The sequence below is a fragment of the Octodon degus genome, unplaced genomic scaffold, assembly GCF_000260255.1.
Source record: "Octodon degus isolate 3935 unplaced genomic scaffold, OctDeg1.0 scaffold00098, whole genome shotgun sequence".
NCBI classification, from domain to species: Eukaryota; Metazoa; Chordata; class Mammalia; order Rodentia; family Octodontidae; genus Octodon; species Octodon degus.
The window spans coordinates 2,724,381-2,739,006 of NW_004524674.1; the positions used below are offsets into that span (position 1 = coordinate 2,724,381).

Consider the following 14,626-nt stretch of genomic DNA (forward strand, 5'->3'; position numbering starts at 1 on the left):
ATGAAAATTCAAGCACAACTTATCGGAATTTATGGGATAGAATGAACGCAGTTCTCAGAGGGAACTTTATAGCTGTGAACTACACAACTGGAAAACAGAATGCAAACAAATAAACACCCTAATGCTGCACTCCAATGACTAGAAAAGGAAGAGCAAACCAAATACAGAGCTCGAAGTCAGGAAAAAGTCATTAAAATTAGAGGAAAAATGAATTCAATTGAGAGAAAGAAAACAGTACAAAGAATTAACGAAACAAACAGCTGATTCTTTGAAATGTTAAATAAAATCACTAAGGCCCTAGCTAACCTCATCAAAAGGAAGAGAGAAAAAATTCAAATACAGGCAACATGGAATGAAAAGTGTGCAATCACCACACACCCAGAGGAAATTCGGAAGATTCTGTATAGCTGCTTTGAGAATTCCTAGTCTCACAGAATAGAAGACACAGATGAAATGGGCAGATTCTTAGAAAGGTAAAACACCAAAATTGAATCAAAAAGATATAACCACCCTCAAAAGCCTGATAACAGCCAATGAAAAAGGAAATGTAATAAAAACAGACCAACAAAGAAAAGTCCATGTCCTGATGGATTCACAGCTGAATTATACAAGAAATTTACAGAAGATATAATCCCTATACTCCTCAAACTCTTCAATGAAATTGAAAAGGATGCAATCCTCTCAAAATCATTCTTGGAGCTAAGTATTATACTGATACCAAAACTAGGGAAATTCACAACTAAAGATGAGAACTGCAGGCCAATCTCCCTTAAGAACATAGATGCAAAAATCCTCAAGAAAATCCTATCAAATAGAATACAGCAAATCATCAAGAAGATCATATACCACAACCAGGGAGGATTCATCCTAGGGATGCAAGGATGATTCAATATATGCAAACCTATAAATGTAATACAATATCAATAGAGCCAAATCTAAAAACCACATGGTAATCTCAATTGATACAAAAAATTCTTTTGATAAAGTCCAACACTCATTCACGTTCAAAGTCCCACAAATAATTGGAATAGATGGCCTATACTTTAGTGTAAAAAAGCCATCTATGACAACTCAATAGATAACATTATTCTAAATGGGGAAACACTGAAATGTTTTACTTTCACATCCGGAACAAGACAAGGATGTTGTTTATCACCAATCCTATTGAATATAGCTCTGGAACCATTAGCTAGAGGCATTAAAAAGAGACAGAAATAAAAGGAATAAGAATAGTTAAAGAAGAAGCTAAATTATTATTTTTTCAGAGGACATAATACTTTACTTGGAAGACACAAAAAAATCTAACAAGAAACTATGAGAATTAATACACAAATTCAGGAGCATAGCAGGATACAAAGTCAATACCCAAAAGTCAATAACATTCCTCTACAAAGATAACAAACACAATGTGAGGGAAATTATAGAAAAAAAATACCTTTTTCAATGGCACTGAGGAAAATGAAATACCTTGGATTTAATCTAAAGAAGTCAAAGATCTTATCAAGGAAAATTACAGTACTCTTAAAAAAGAGATCAAAGAGGATTTCAGAAAATGAAGAGATATTCCATGCTCTTGGATAGGAAGAACCAACATTCTGAAGACAGCCATCCTCCCAAAATTACTATACGAATTTAATGCAATCCCTGTCAAACTACCATCAACATACCTCACAGACTAGAGAAATTTTTCCTAAAATTAATCTGGATCCAGAAAAGACCAAGAATGGCAAAGGAAATCCTGGCCAACAAAGAGAAGGCAGGAGGTATTGCAATTCCTGACTTGAAATTATACTACAAAGCTACTATGATAACATCAGCATGGTATTGGCAATAAAATAGACTTGAGGATCAATGGAATAGATTAGAAGATGCTGAAGCCTCTACAAACACACTCATCCACCTTATCTTTGACAAAGGGGCCAAACATATTTACTGGAAGAAAGATAGCCTCTTTAACAAATGGTGCTGGAAACACTGGCTCTCTACATAATGAAAACTAAAACTTGACCCAGGTCTATCACCATACACTAAACTAAAGTCAAAATGTTTTAAAGATCTAAATATTAAAATGGAAAAACTAAATCTCCTAGAAGAGAGTAGGAAGAACACTTGAAGAGATAAGGGTATCCAAAGAGTTCATGAACAAAAATCACATCGCATGGGTAACATATGAAAGAATTCATGACTGGTCCCTCCTCTTATTGAGGTCTTTTTGCACATCAAAAGAAATTGCCAACAAAGTGAAAAGACAACCCACAAATTCTGAAAAAATCTTGACAAATAAGTACTCAGGCAAAGGTCTGCTCTCTAGAATTTATAAAGAACTAAAAAACACTAAACAGCCTCAAAATTTAAGGACACAGTCCAGAAATTGGCATCCAAGATGACTATGCACTTCTCAGAGGACGAAAATAAAGAAGCGCATAAATATATGAAAAAATGTTTCACATCACTACCCAACTCTGAAATGCAAATTAAAACAACAATGAGATACCATCTCTACCCAGAAAGAATGGCTATCATAAAGAAATCAACCAACAACAAATGGTGGAGAGGCTGTGGGGAAAAGGAGCCCTTCTGCACTGTTGGTGGGAATGTAGACTGGTGCAACCACTATGGAAATCATTGTAGAGACACCTTAGGAAACTAGGACTGGAAATCCCATTTAAACCAGGTATTCCTCTACTGGAAATTTTCCTGAAGGATCTGAAAACATCATATCATAGTGATATATGTGTGCCTATGTTTACAGCAGCACAATTTGTGATGGCCACATCTTGGAGACAACCAAGATGCCTGTCACCTGATGAATGGATGAAAAGATATGATATTTTTATACAATGGAATATTACTCAGCTATAAAGAATGATAAACTCGATGCCTTCATATTTAAGTGGATGCTTCTTGAAGATATACTCATAAGTGAAATAAACCAGACACACATGTGTAAATATTGTGTACTCTCTTGAGTATAAGAACTCAAAAGAAGAAGTACAAATAGAAATACATAACACAAGTAAAAGGAAAGCAAGGTCTTGAGTACTAGATGATGAAGAGAGAGCAAGAAGAAGAGCTAGGAAACATGGCAGAGGCAAAGCCATAAAGTTCTATATACATTATGGGTAAGGCAATGATCCTGAGAATCTTCAGAAGATTTTTGAATCTAGCAGTTAATTGGAAGGAATCTCACACTGTCTAACTGTATATACTAAAACCTGTGAACTAAGCAACTGCACTGAAGATGGCAATTTGTAATAGTAGGTTCATGCTTAGAGTGCCTGTCATTCTGGTCTTCTGAATACGTGCTGCTTGTCATGACACACTGATTGCCGCCATGTTGTCTCTCAGACAATTGTTTAAAAAGGAAGTTGGTGGTGAATGAAGGCAGGAGACAGGAAAAGGAGTGTTACAGGACTGTCCTGCTACAATGCTGTATATGGTTAGATTTCTAAACTTATGTGTAAATATATTTAATTCTTTATTCATATTTTTAAACATATTTTAATTTTTTAAGTTTTTTTGTCATATTCTGTAGGGACTTAAAGTTTATCATATCAATACTTAATGAAAAATACCTGTTCCATGTTATGCCTAAGTTGTTTGATATTCAGACAGATAGTGAGGTTAAGCTCAACAGCCTAGCTTGTATGGTAATAAAAATAAGCTCTTCTGGAAGGTTAACAACCTAAGTTTGCAAAACAAAATTAGAGAAAAAGGAGGGCTGCAAGAAAAACCAACATTTTGGCCCTAGCCTTTCAAGATCAATTAAGACTCAGGACATATGAGAACTTGTACTGTAACATCATGTAACACAGTAGTGTCCCAAATTTTCTGATCAAGGTGATTATGGGGCCAAAGAGGAAAGTTATCATTGATATAGAGTGTGGCTAAGGAGAGTCACATGGAGAGAAAGCATTTTCTCAGGCTTTCACAGAGAGCAAAGAGGTCAAGCAATGGTCGTGACTCATCCACATGGCTGACACTGACAAAGGATCTACAAACTGATGTCCATGGTCTCAGGATAAATCCTGATGGGACTTGACTGACTTTATCAGGTACAAAAGCTACAATTCTTCTTGCATAGGTCTTGCTTTATCTGGGTCTTAACCATCCAGTAGAGAAGTATACAAACAAAGTATAAGAAGTAAAGCCATGCTGTTATGTTGAGCTGTAAGGGACTCAGGTCAACAACTTCTGACATTGCCAGTCATGTGAAAGACCCAATGCTATTATGGACTACTGGACTATTTTGGAATATTTTGCTGAGTTAACACACCTATAACATTTAAATGACAGAACTAAACAAAAAAAGGGATACAAATGAATGACTATTTTGTATCTTGTATTCAAAATGGTTAGGATAGATATACAGCTACATTCTCTTAATTCAATGAATAGAGGGATTTGTTCTAATAGTGTTTATAAATAGAATGTCATGCTGCATCTTGTACAGCAAATAACCACTAAGAAGACAGTATGCAATGTGTTAATTATTGAAACTGATCTACTAATTTAATTTGAAACCATTTCATTGCTATTTGTTTCTCAGTAAAATTATGGGGAAAAAACATGGTACAAAATGAAATTGCAGTATCCTTGTTGCCCAATCAAAATAAAACTGTTGTGAATGATACTTAGCTACAATGCTTCTTTTCTTTCATTTATAATGTTTTCTCTCAAGCCGTGATGATAATATCTATTTTATATTTAATGCTGAACTTCTTAGGCAAGAATACTAATAGGGTATATTCAGACCCTTGCAGCTGTCTGGGGCCATTGCCCACCACTCAGGTTATGTACAAATGCACTAAATGTTTGGTTTCCCCTCTCAAATGGAACTATGTCCATTTGGGATTGTGCCTCATAAGAGATGGGCAAGTTAAGCCAGACAGCTCCCATGACCCTAAATACCCAATCTGAGGCAGAAAAAAGAATAAACCCCCACCTGTGTTGTCAGGATGCAGGATGTATCCAGAGCAGCAATAGGTGAGAGAATTTCCCTCATTAAATCATCACATGTGCCAGGGTGCTAGGCAGTCCACCTTGACCCTTCTCACGTATGATCCTGATACTGACCTGGTACAGCAGGAAAAGTGGTCACTGGGCTGAAGAAGAGACTGGGTGGAGACAATGACATCAAAAGAAAGGGCAATGGGTGGCAGATGAAGGGAAGTGGGCTAAGATAAGTTCATACTAACTGAGGTTCTGCTTCCAAAATGAAATTCGAAGGTAAAATTATCTACAAATGCGTGTTGGCAGCAGTAATCATCAAGCTTCGATTATAGGCCTTAAAGAACTGGCTGTGAGTGACAACTACACTGGTCATTGTAGGATTTTGATTTTTACAAACTGACTTGCTATTAAATGTGTCTTCCCTATCCCCACAGTAGCGCATGTATTTCTGGAACTCTGGAGATGAGCGGGGCTTATTAAGTTCTACATGGCTTATAAAGGTGTGGCCAACAGCGGGTGCTCAGTAGTTGTATGGGTGTTTTTTGAACCTTAAGGTGATAGATATACTCAAGGTCATGAATTGTGTGTCTGTTGCAGGTTGGCGAGCTGTAGTCTCACTGCTGAGGGCTGCAAGGACCTTGCCATTAGCATCAGCACCAACCACAGGCTGATCAACCTGGACCTGAGCTTCAACATGATAACAGATTCTGGGGCCCGGCACCTTTGCCAGACATTGGGAAGTCCACAGTCCAAGCTTCAACGACTGCAGTAATTGATCCTCTTCCATTGACACTGCCTTTTAGTAATTGTGGGGAGGTGGACAAAGTGGCAGCCTGGGGAACAGGTCAGAGAGAAGGTCAATCCCCTTTGGGGCTGAGGAGGAATGTAGAGGACCTGTGCACTGTGGGTATTCCAGATGAAGCTCACCTGTACCTACCCTGATGTAGATGGCCTCAAGGCTCAAATGCAGGGAGAAAAGCTGGGTCACAAGGTGCAAGTTCTAAAGTTTATGTTGAGTCTCCTGTTTTGTCCCATTGTTTATACGACAGATTCCATGATGGCCAAGTCCAGGTTCTAGGGATAGAGAAACAAATTCTGGCTTTTGATGGGTGGGTACAAATAAGTGGCATAGGTGTCAGTCAGGATGAGGGGATGATGATTGTGGCCATTGTCACAATATACCACAGAGGGGGACTGTAAAATGTCAACTTCATAACATGGTTGTAATGACTAAATGAGTAAAGTACTCAGAGGAGTTACTGCTCTGATTCTTATCCTCACTGGACATGGTCACCATAGCAAGAGGTCCTCCTGTTTGGTAGGGACTTAGCCATAAAAAGCTAAACTCACTTCTGTCTACTAAATTCAATCTTCTTCTGGTATCTTCACCTGAGGAACACAGCCATGCCTCACTTTAAGGAAAAACAAGAGTGGAATATTCACCTCTCCCTAGTCTCCTTGGACCTCACCCCTGACATCCTGTGCACTCACTCAGAGAGCCCACCATCAGGTCTCCTTTTTGTTTCTGCTCAATCATGGGGAGAGCACATCTGTTCTTTTTCTATTTGTGCTACCATCCCTCTTCTCAAGGCCAGGTAATCTCCTTCAAGAGCCATTGCCTGTTTCTCCACTGAATAATCCTAAGCAAAGAGTTGGGTGACTAAAAGGGGAGGGCAGGAAGGGAAGCCACCTGGGATAACTTTCTAAATTTAGGGGTCATCAATCATTGGAAGGTTAAGAAATCTGCCATAATGTTGAATCCATATTTCATCTGTGGACAACACATACGAGTCAATCATTAAATCACTTCCCCAATTTCCATAGCAGGATTTGAGCAAGATCTGACAACAAAGTCCAATTTTGCATTTTCCAGTGATGTGCTACCCCACTTAGTCTGATTTCAGATCCTAAAGGTTCTTCTGGGAGCTGAAAGTACCAAAGTTGACAGAGGTTGGGCTGAGACATTGAGAGCTGTTGACCCCAGAGAGCACTCCCTCAGAGAAAACCTGTGTGTATACAACTCATAGCACACACTCAGCCATTTCCTGAATAAACAAAAGTATACCATGAAATTATCCTGCTGCTTGTGTAATCATTTAAAATGCATTCAGGGATGATGCCATATCAGTACCTACAAAATTGATTCATACTTTTTATTGACAGCATGGAATTTTAGTATATGGGTTCATCATTAGTCTGTTTTTGCTGTTCAGTGAGGACTCAGTCTGTCCTGAATATGATGGAGCTCAAATCCTCTTTGGGCCTGGTAGTAGCAGAACAATAACCCCTATTTTGATTCCATTGTGGCTTCATCTAGTAAACATGGAATTATCCACCCAGTTATAAGAAGGCAACTACAGGGCTCAGCATTGCTCAGAGCAGCATGCAGGGTGAATGATAGGGGCCTGGTCTGGGACAGTACATAAGTCAGACACTAATATGTTCTGGAGAGGCCAGGATAGGCTTTCAATTCCTGTTTAATCTATCATACTCTCCTCAATTTTTGTTCTTATATTGGAAACTCAGTCATTTTTTCACCTTCATTTAGACATCCTTAATATTGGCATTTACAAGAGGATCCTATCTATGTCTGCTCATTCTCTTTACGTGCCAGTATAACTATGGTTAACAGTTAACCTAGGTATAACATGAGACTGGAGTGAATAATGCACATAAGTTTGACATGATTCATTGGCAGGATTTATGTGGATCCCACATGGAGAGAGATAGGCTGCATCCTTCAGGAGTTCTGGTTGCAAGACAAAAACTAAAATGTCTCATTTTACTGCAAGTCAGGAAGATATCTCTCTCTCTCTCTCTCTCTCTCTCTCTCTCTCTCTCTCTCTCTCTCTCTCTCTCAAATACTACAGCAAGCAGGCCTCAGTTACCCAGAGCAGTGACAGTGGACCCCCCACAATAGTGACAGCGAGGTCCTGTGTTTCTCTCCTGCAGGCTGGTCAACTGTGGCCTCACATCCAGGTGTTGCAAGAACCTGGCCTCTCTGCTCAGCAGCAACCCCAGCCTGATGGAGCTGGACTTACAACAGAATGACCTGAGCACCCACGGTGTGCAGCAGCTCTTTGAAGGACTCAGGCACCCCAACTGCCGACTCACACTTCTGTGGTAAAGACAGAGGGGCCCTCCTGAACAAGGACAGGACAAGGGTGGAAGTTGAGTGTTAACTGATGTGATAGGGATAGAAAATAGACACATAAATACCTAATATGGCAGGCCATTTCCTAGCCATGTCACTTATAGTGTGACTTGAGTTAGTCACTGTCTTACAAGACTTAGTTTCCTCCCCCATGTAATGGGAATATCATAGCCACTTATTGATAATAATGAAAATAAACAGATGAAAATAAGATGTAGCTCAGTTCTAGAGCACTTGCCTACCAACCACAAGGTCCTGGATAAAATGTCCAACATTGCAAAAGGCAAAAAGAGAAAATAATGTAAGAAAAATAAGAACATGATGGAATGCAATTTACTAGTGAGGTGCACGCTATGAGGGCCTCTGAGGTTAACACTACCATAAGGTGCTCATCATTCATTCATTCATTTATTTATTCATTGAAAGCATGATTTCTGTTCTCCCCATCCAAGACCTAAAGATGTGATAGTTAAAAACATACAGGCTCTGCCTTCCTCAGCTGACTTTCTAGTGGAAAAGAGATGGGAACACTGATTATGTGTCGCTAAACACATGTGTTCTAAGCTCTACTGAGAGCTATGAAACACAAGAATATGCTGACAAGCTGGACCTTACCTTTGTGCTTTCAGTCTGGACCAAACCTTTCAAAATGAAGAATTGAGCAAGGAACTAAATGCCCTAAAAGAAGAGAAGCATCACTTGCAAATCTGCAGCAGGTGGTAAGTGCCAGGCTTGGAATGCCCACGGCCAACTCAGGTTCAGTGAAGGGCTGAGGAATGAGAAGAGTCTTGTGGTGTGAAAGATAAACCAAAAAATTAGAATAGCCAATGGGAGATAGGATGTTTATTTAAATTATTTTATTGCCTGTCTCAAAAAATTTCCATTGGATCAAGCATATATGAGTGTGTGAGCGAGCGAGCGAGTGAGTGAGTGAGTGAGTGAATCCTCTAGCCTCAGCACAGTATTAAAAGCAGTGGCCTCTAGAACTGGTTCCTTCAATTAACAAAGAAGGTTTGAGACAATGCAAATGGTGAATACAAGAAAAGACAAAAACAAAGATCCAGAAAGACCTTTGCCAAGAACAATGTCCATCACACCAACATCATCATCCACATATCCATCCACACACAGATGTCAACATAAACTGGGCTTTAGAGGGACTCCAGTGCAGAAGACCCCATCTCCCATTCCCAAGACATGAACTGCAGCCCCCAGGTGCTCTTAGCTTGACTTGTTTAGGACCATGAAAGTGAAATACAGCTTTCTTCCAGTTCCTGGCTACTATGCCTCACCTGACATGGAAAATAAAGGGGTTCTAGACTTAGAGGGAGTTATCAATTTGCTGAGCAAGCATTCCCTGTATATCAATGTTGCGGCAGGTATTTGAGGATATAAGAACACAGGAAAGTACAAGGCAGACATTATTTAAACTCCAAGATTCAATCCAGCAGTATTTCAGGAATAAATTCTCCAACTGTGCAAAATAGCACCCATGGTTGGTATGCAAGTACTGATGTCCCTGTTTGACATTACTCAAATAAACTGAGCTGTGCTCTGAAAGATTGGAAAGGTAAACTTGCCAATTCCAGAAAGAGGGAAAGGTTCAGAAGAAGAAAAAATCTGAGTTTCCTTGTAGGAACAGGAGTAAGCCTTGTATATGGAGCAGCACTATTCAAAATATGGTCCAAGGCCCACAGCAGCATCACCTTTACAGAGGAAAGCAATTGTCAGACCACAATCAGACCTGATGAAACAGAATCTCTGGGGATGAATTCCAGTTTTTCCAATAAATGTGTGTTGTGACAAGTAGTCCAGGTGTTTCCTAAGAACACAGCGTTTGGGAACCACTGCTCTTGAAGTACTGAGCATGTTGGGTGAGGGTTGCAAGGATCATGACACAGTGTCATAATGGTAAGAGCTTTGTGTTTTCTCCAGAAGCAGTGGAGAAGTATTATGGGGATCAGTGGTGAAATAATGTGCTGGATTCATATTTTAAAATCAGCTCCTCTATGTAGAATAGGGCAGGAAGGACCCAAGTAGAAGCAGGAAATCTTTAGGAGGATGTTCCAGGCATTCAGGCAGATACCAGGACTGGAGAGTAGGTTGGAGGCTGTGCAAGTGAAAAGGAGAGAATAGAAAGTACAGCACTTTGGGAAGGGTTTTGAAGGTGTGCAGCTGTAGGGTGAGCATATGTGAATGTTTTGTCTTGCCATAACATTACCTCAGAGTATATCATTTCTTCTTTTAAAAGTTATTGTTTCTTACAGTTTTTGAGGCTGGGATACACAAGGGTGAGGGGCTTACACTTCAAGAGGCATTTCTTGTGGCCTTCCTATGACAAAAGGAAGAAGAGCCAGAGAATTCACATAACAGGGAAATCATGGTATGAAATTATTTTGATAACAACCCTATTCTCACCATCCCAAACTCATCCCTGTGATTGTGATATTAAGCTCTTCTTGATCCCTCAAGATCTCATCACTCTCGGGAGTTCCCAGCTCCTAACACTGATGCACCAGACACTAGTTCCCCAGTGCATGAACTTTGGGAGACATCACTGAGATATAGCAACAAGGCAAGAGTCAGACTGATACCCCAATTCTGACTGAGGCAGATGCATGGATGAGTGAGGGCCATTCACACAGGTAGGATCCATGTAAGAAAGCAGGGCCTGCATTCACATTCTGGCAAGGAGTATTTGAAGTAGTATGTCATGTAGGCAGCTCTACCTTTGTCTGGGTTCAGAAAGAAAATAAATATCTACTTATATAGGAACCGAAGTGTGATGGATTCTCCTGAGGACCAAGATGGAAGAATAATCGATAATAGCACATCATCACTCCAGCAGAGATCACAGTCAGGTACCTCAAGGGGCCAGATGGAAACAACATGGTGAGGGAGCATAACTGTTTGATGAGTGATGCCATTCCCTTCCACTGTTATAGGATGGGGTAGATTCTTCACCTAGACTGCCTTTCTCCACACAACACCATCCACTCCTAGAACCTAAAGGAATTTTCTATATCCCTGTCTTTCAGCTGCAGGGATTAGTACTCTCCCCGTCCAGGATCCATAGTATACGCCAGATGCAGCATCAAGGCCTGTTCTCCCACTCTGCCTGCTGAAGCCTTGGAATTCCTTTTGCATCCCTGTCAGCTTGTTCAGTTTTTGAGATAGCCTTAACATGCCCACGGGGATGGAGGCACTTCCTATCCAGTGGGTGGAGGAGATAGGTATAGGGTAGTTTAGGGCACAGTAGAATATACTTCATCAGATAACAGGAATAACCAAGATCAGTGACAGAGGCTGCTGTCACCTTCCTTGTCATAGCTGGGCAGGTTAATAGGAAGAACCCCACTGTGAGCCAATAGAAAGGGTCAGGGACAATCAGGCAGTACAACAATGAGCTGATCATTTCCTTGCCTGCTCTAGAGGGAGGCTTCCCCAGGGACCATAGGTGGAGCCCATCTAACTTTTTTCTCATGCCTTCTCAGGAACCCATCACATTGAGCCTCTAGGCACTGAAAATGACTTCCAAGGTCCCATGGGGCCTGTGGCTACAGAGGTGGTTGACAAAGAAAGGGGCTTATACCGGTGAGTGAGGGGCTCTGCCTACCCTAGCATGGACCCCTTCCTCATCCCTACTTCAGGTCCCCACAGAGAGCTCTCCACCTACTCCCCTCTGGATCCCTTTCCTTTGCCAAAGCAGTAGAGGATATTAACTATTTATTAAGGAAAATATTTTTATTAATAAAAACTTCAAATATACATAGAAATAGAAAATGCTATAAACTTCTATATCCTATTACCCAGCTTCAGGGACAATTTTGCGATTTTTGTTTAAAATATTCTCTTTCTTCCTGCTTTCAAATGGTTACAGCATTGTGAATCTAAGCCAGTGAGTGACTTTATACTTAAATGTTTATTCATGCACTTGAAAAATTTAAAATAAAGAACTTTTGGGGCCATGGAGATAGCTCAGTGGTGTAAACCCTTGCCTAGCAAGTGCAAGTTCCTGTTTGATCCCTGGTACGGAAAAAAAAAAAAAAAAAAAACGAAATTTTGCCCATAACCATACAGTCTTGTGACATCTAACAAGGCTGGTAGTATGGCTTTTATACCATCTAAACCCGGTGCTAATTCATTTGGTTGCCTAGAATATGTTCTTCCTTCCTAGTGATTTGTTCTAACTCCATTGCAAAGAAAGTCCACTGATGGCTGTATTTGTGTATTTGGTTTGTGTCACTTAAACATCATTTAAATCTCTTTTAATCTATATGATTCTGGTTTGATAATAGCCGCTACATGCTAAATATTCTACTAGAAGCTGAGAAAACTGAAATGCATATGGCGAACTTCTCTCCAAGTGTACATAGTCCCATAAATGATATATGTCTACAATCATAATCAAGAATCTTCTGTCTAATATACACATTGTATTTTTTTAGGAATTCAACAATGGTTATTAATTATATTGAATGATGTTCTCTTCCAATCAGTTATTCAGTTTACCAAATATTGTTTTAAAGAAAAAACAAAAAAAATTGCAAAAAAGGTGTAAGAAATTAAAAACAATAAGAATAAAAGAGAAAAAAAATTAAGCACTAGCTGATCCTTTTAAAAGACCAGAAATCAGCAGTAAAATTATCCAAAATATTCAGCACATATACATAAATACATCATTTTTTCCTTTTTCACTTGTCCTTTTTCTCATCCCAGTTTTTCCTTCTCATTGAACAAATTCTTTCCATTTCACACTATCATACCATTCAGAATTTAAGTATTCTTTCAGGTTCTCACACTAAGGAGATAATACTATGCACAAATGCATCTGATTTATTTCACTTACAAATATAGACTCCAGTTACGTGCATTTATCAACAAAATCCTTGGATTTATAATTTTTAGAACTGAATAATACTCCATTGTGTAAAAATGCCACATCTTTTTAATCCATTCCTCAATTGGTGGGCATTTTGGTTGTTTCTATGATTTAGCTATGATAACTTGCACTGCTATAAACATGGGCACACATATATTGCTGTGATATGATGATTTCACCTCTTTTGAAAAAACACTTAGGAGTGGAGTAGCTGGCATGAATGGGACCTACAATCCTAGCTCCTTGAGGAATCTACATATTATTTCCATTACAGTGGCACCACGCTACACTCCCAATGACAGTGGAGAAGAGTTCCTTTTTATCCACACCCTCTCCAGCATTAGTTATGGGTTAACTCTTGATGATAGCTATTCTTTCTTCCATAAGATGTTACGATGTTGTTTGGTGGAATACTGTGCAAAAGTCTACTACTTCCATTTCTTCACAAGATTGCTTTACTTTTTATGTTTTTTTTTAATTTTTTGTGGCCAGTTCAGCACTCCACGGTGGCGGGGCTTGTGTGGCATGTGGGGATAAGGATTGAACTGCGGTTCATGCACTTTTTCCTAAGCTTCCTAAGCAGGTGCTTTAGACTGCTGAGCTATCTCCTTAGCCCACATTTTCTTTTTTGTTTGCCATAATTTTATTGATAAACAAATAGCAATGAGACAGTTTCAAATCAAATTGGTAGAACAGTTTCAATAACTAACACTGCATACATTCTTCTCAGTGGTTAATTGCTGTACAAGATGCGGACCTGACATCCTATTTACAAACACCATTAGAACAAATCATTCTATTCATTAAGAGAATGTAACTATATATCTATCCAAAAACTCTCAATACACAGATACAAAATGAACATTCATCTGTATACCTTTTTTTGCTAAGTTCCGTTATTTGAATATTATAGGTGTGTAAACTCAGGAAAACATTCCAAAAGAGTCCAGCAGCCCACAATAGAATTGGGTGTTCTGCTTCACATGCAATGTCACAAATTGATGGCCTGAGTCCCTCACAGCTCACTATAACAGCATGGCTTTATTTTTTATATTTCATGTTTATACTTTTCTTCTGGATGGTTAAGACCAAGGTAAAACAGGACCTATGCAACAAGAGTTGTAGCTTTTGGGTCTGATAAGGTCAGTGAAATCCACTTAGGATTTATCCTGAGATCCTGTACCTCAGATTGTAGAAACTTTGTCAGTGTCAGCCATGTGGATGAGTCATGGCCATTGCTTGGTCAATGTGCTCACTGTGAAAGCCTGAGAGAATGTTTTCTCTCCATGTGACTCTTCTTAGGCACACTCTACATCATCGATCAGTTTCCTCTTTGACCCCATAATCTCCTTGATCAGAAAATTGGGGACCGAGTTATATGACGTTACAGTACAAGTTCTCATATGTCCTGAGTCTTAATTGACCTTAGAAGGTTAGGGCCAAAAGGTTGGTTTCCTTGTAGCCCTCCTTTTTCTCTAATTTTGGTCTGCAGACTTAGGTTGATAACCATCCAGAAGAGAAGCTTATTGCTATTAAAATACAACTTAGGCTGTTAAGCTTAACCTCACTATCTGTCTGCATATCAAACATCTTAGGCATAATATGGAACAGGTATTTTTCATCAAGTATTGATATGT

At 39.4% G+C, this 14,626-nt stretch overlaps 1 protein-coding gene across 1 annotated transcript in view; it reads left to right on the forward strand.

The window, feature by feature from the left end:
* LOC105743093 (NACHT, LRR and PYD domains-containing protein 1-like) overlaps positions 1-14,626 on the forward strand; it is a 105,932-nt gene that overhangs the window by 21,325 nt on the left and 69,981 nt on the right. The window contains exons 5-9 of the mRNA XM_023723411.1: positions 5,551-5,721; positions 7,906-8,076; positions 8,737-8,826; positions 10,880-10,968; positions 11,602-11,701. Of these exons, the coding sequence (XP_023579179.1) occupies positions 5,551-5,721; positions 7,906-8,076; positions 8,737-8,826; positions 10,880-10,968; positions 11,602-11,701 (621 nt within the window). The remainder of the gene's footprint in view (positions 1-5,550; positions 5,722-7,905; positions 8,077-8,736; positions 8,827-10,879; positions 10,969-11,601; positions 11,702-14,626) is intronic.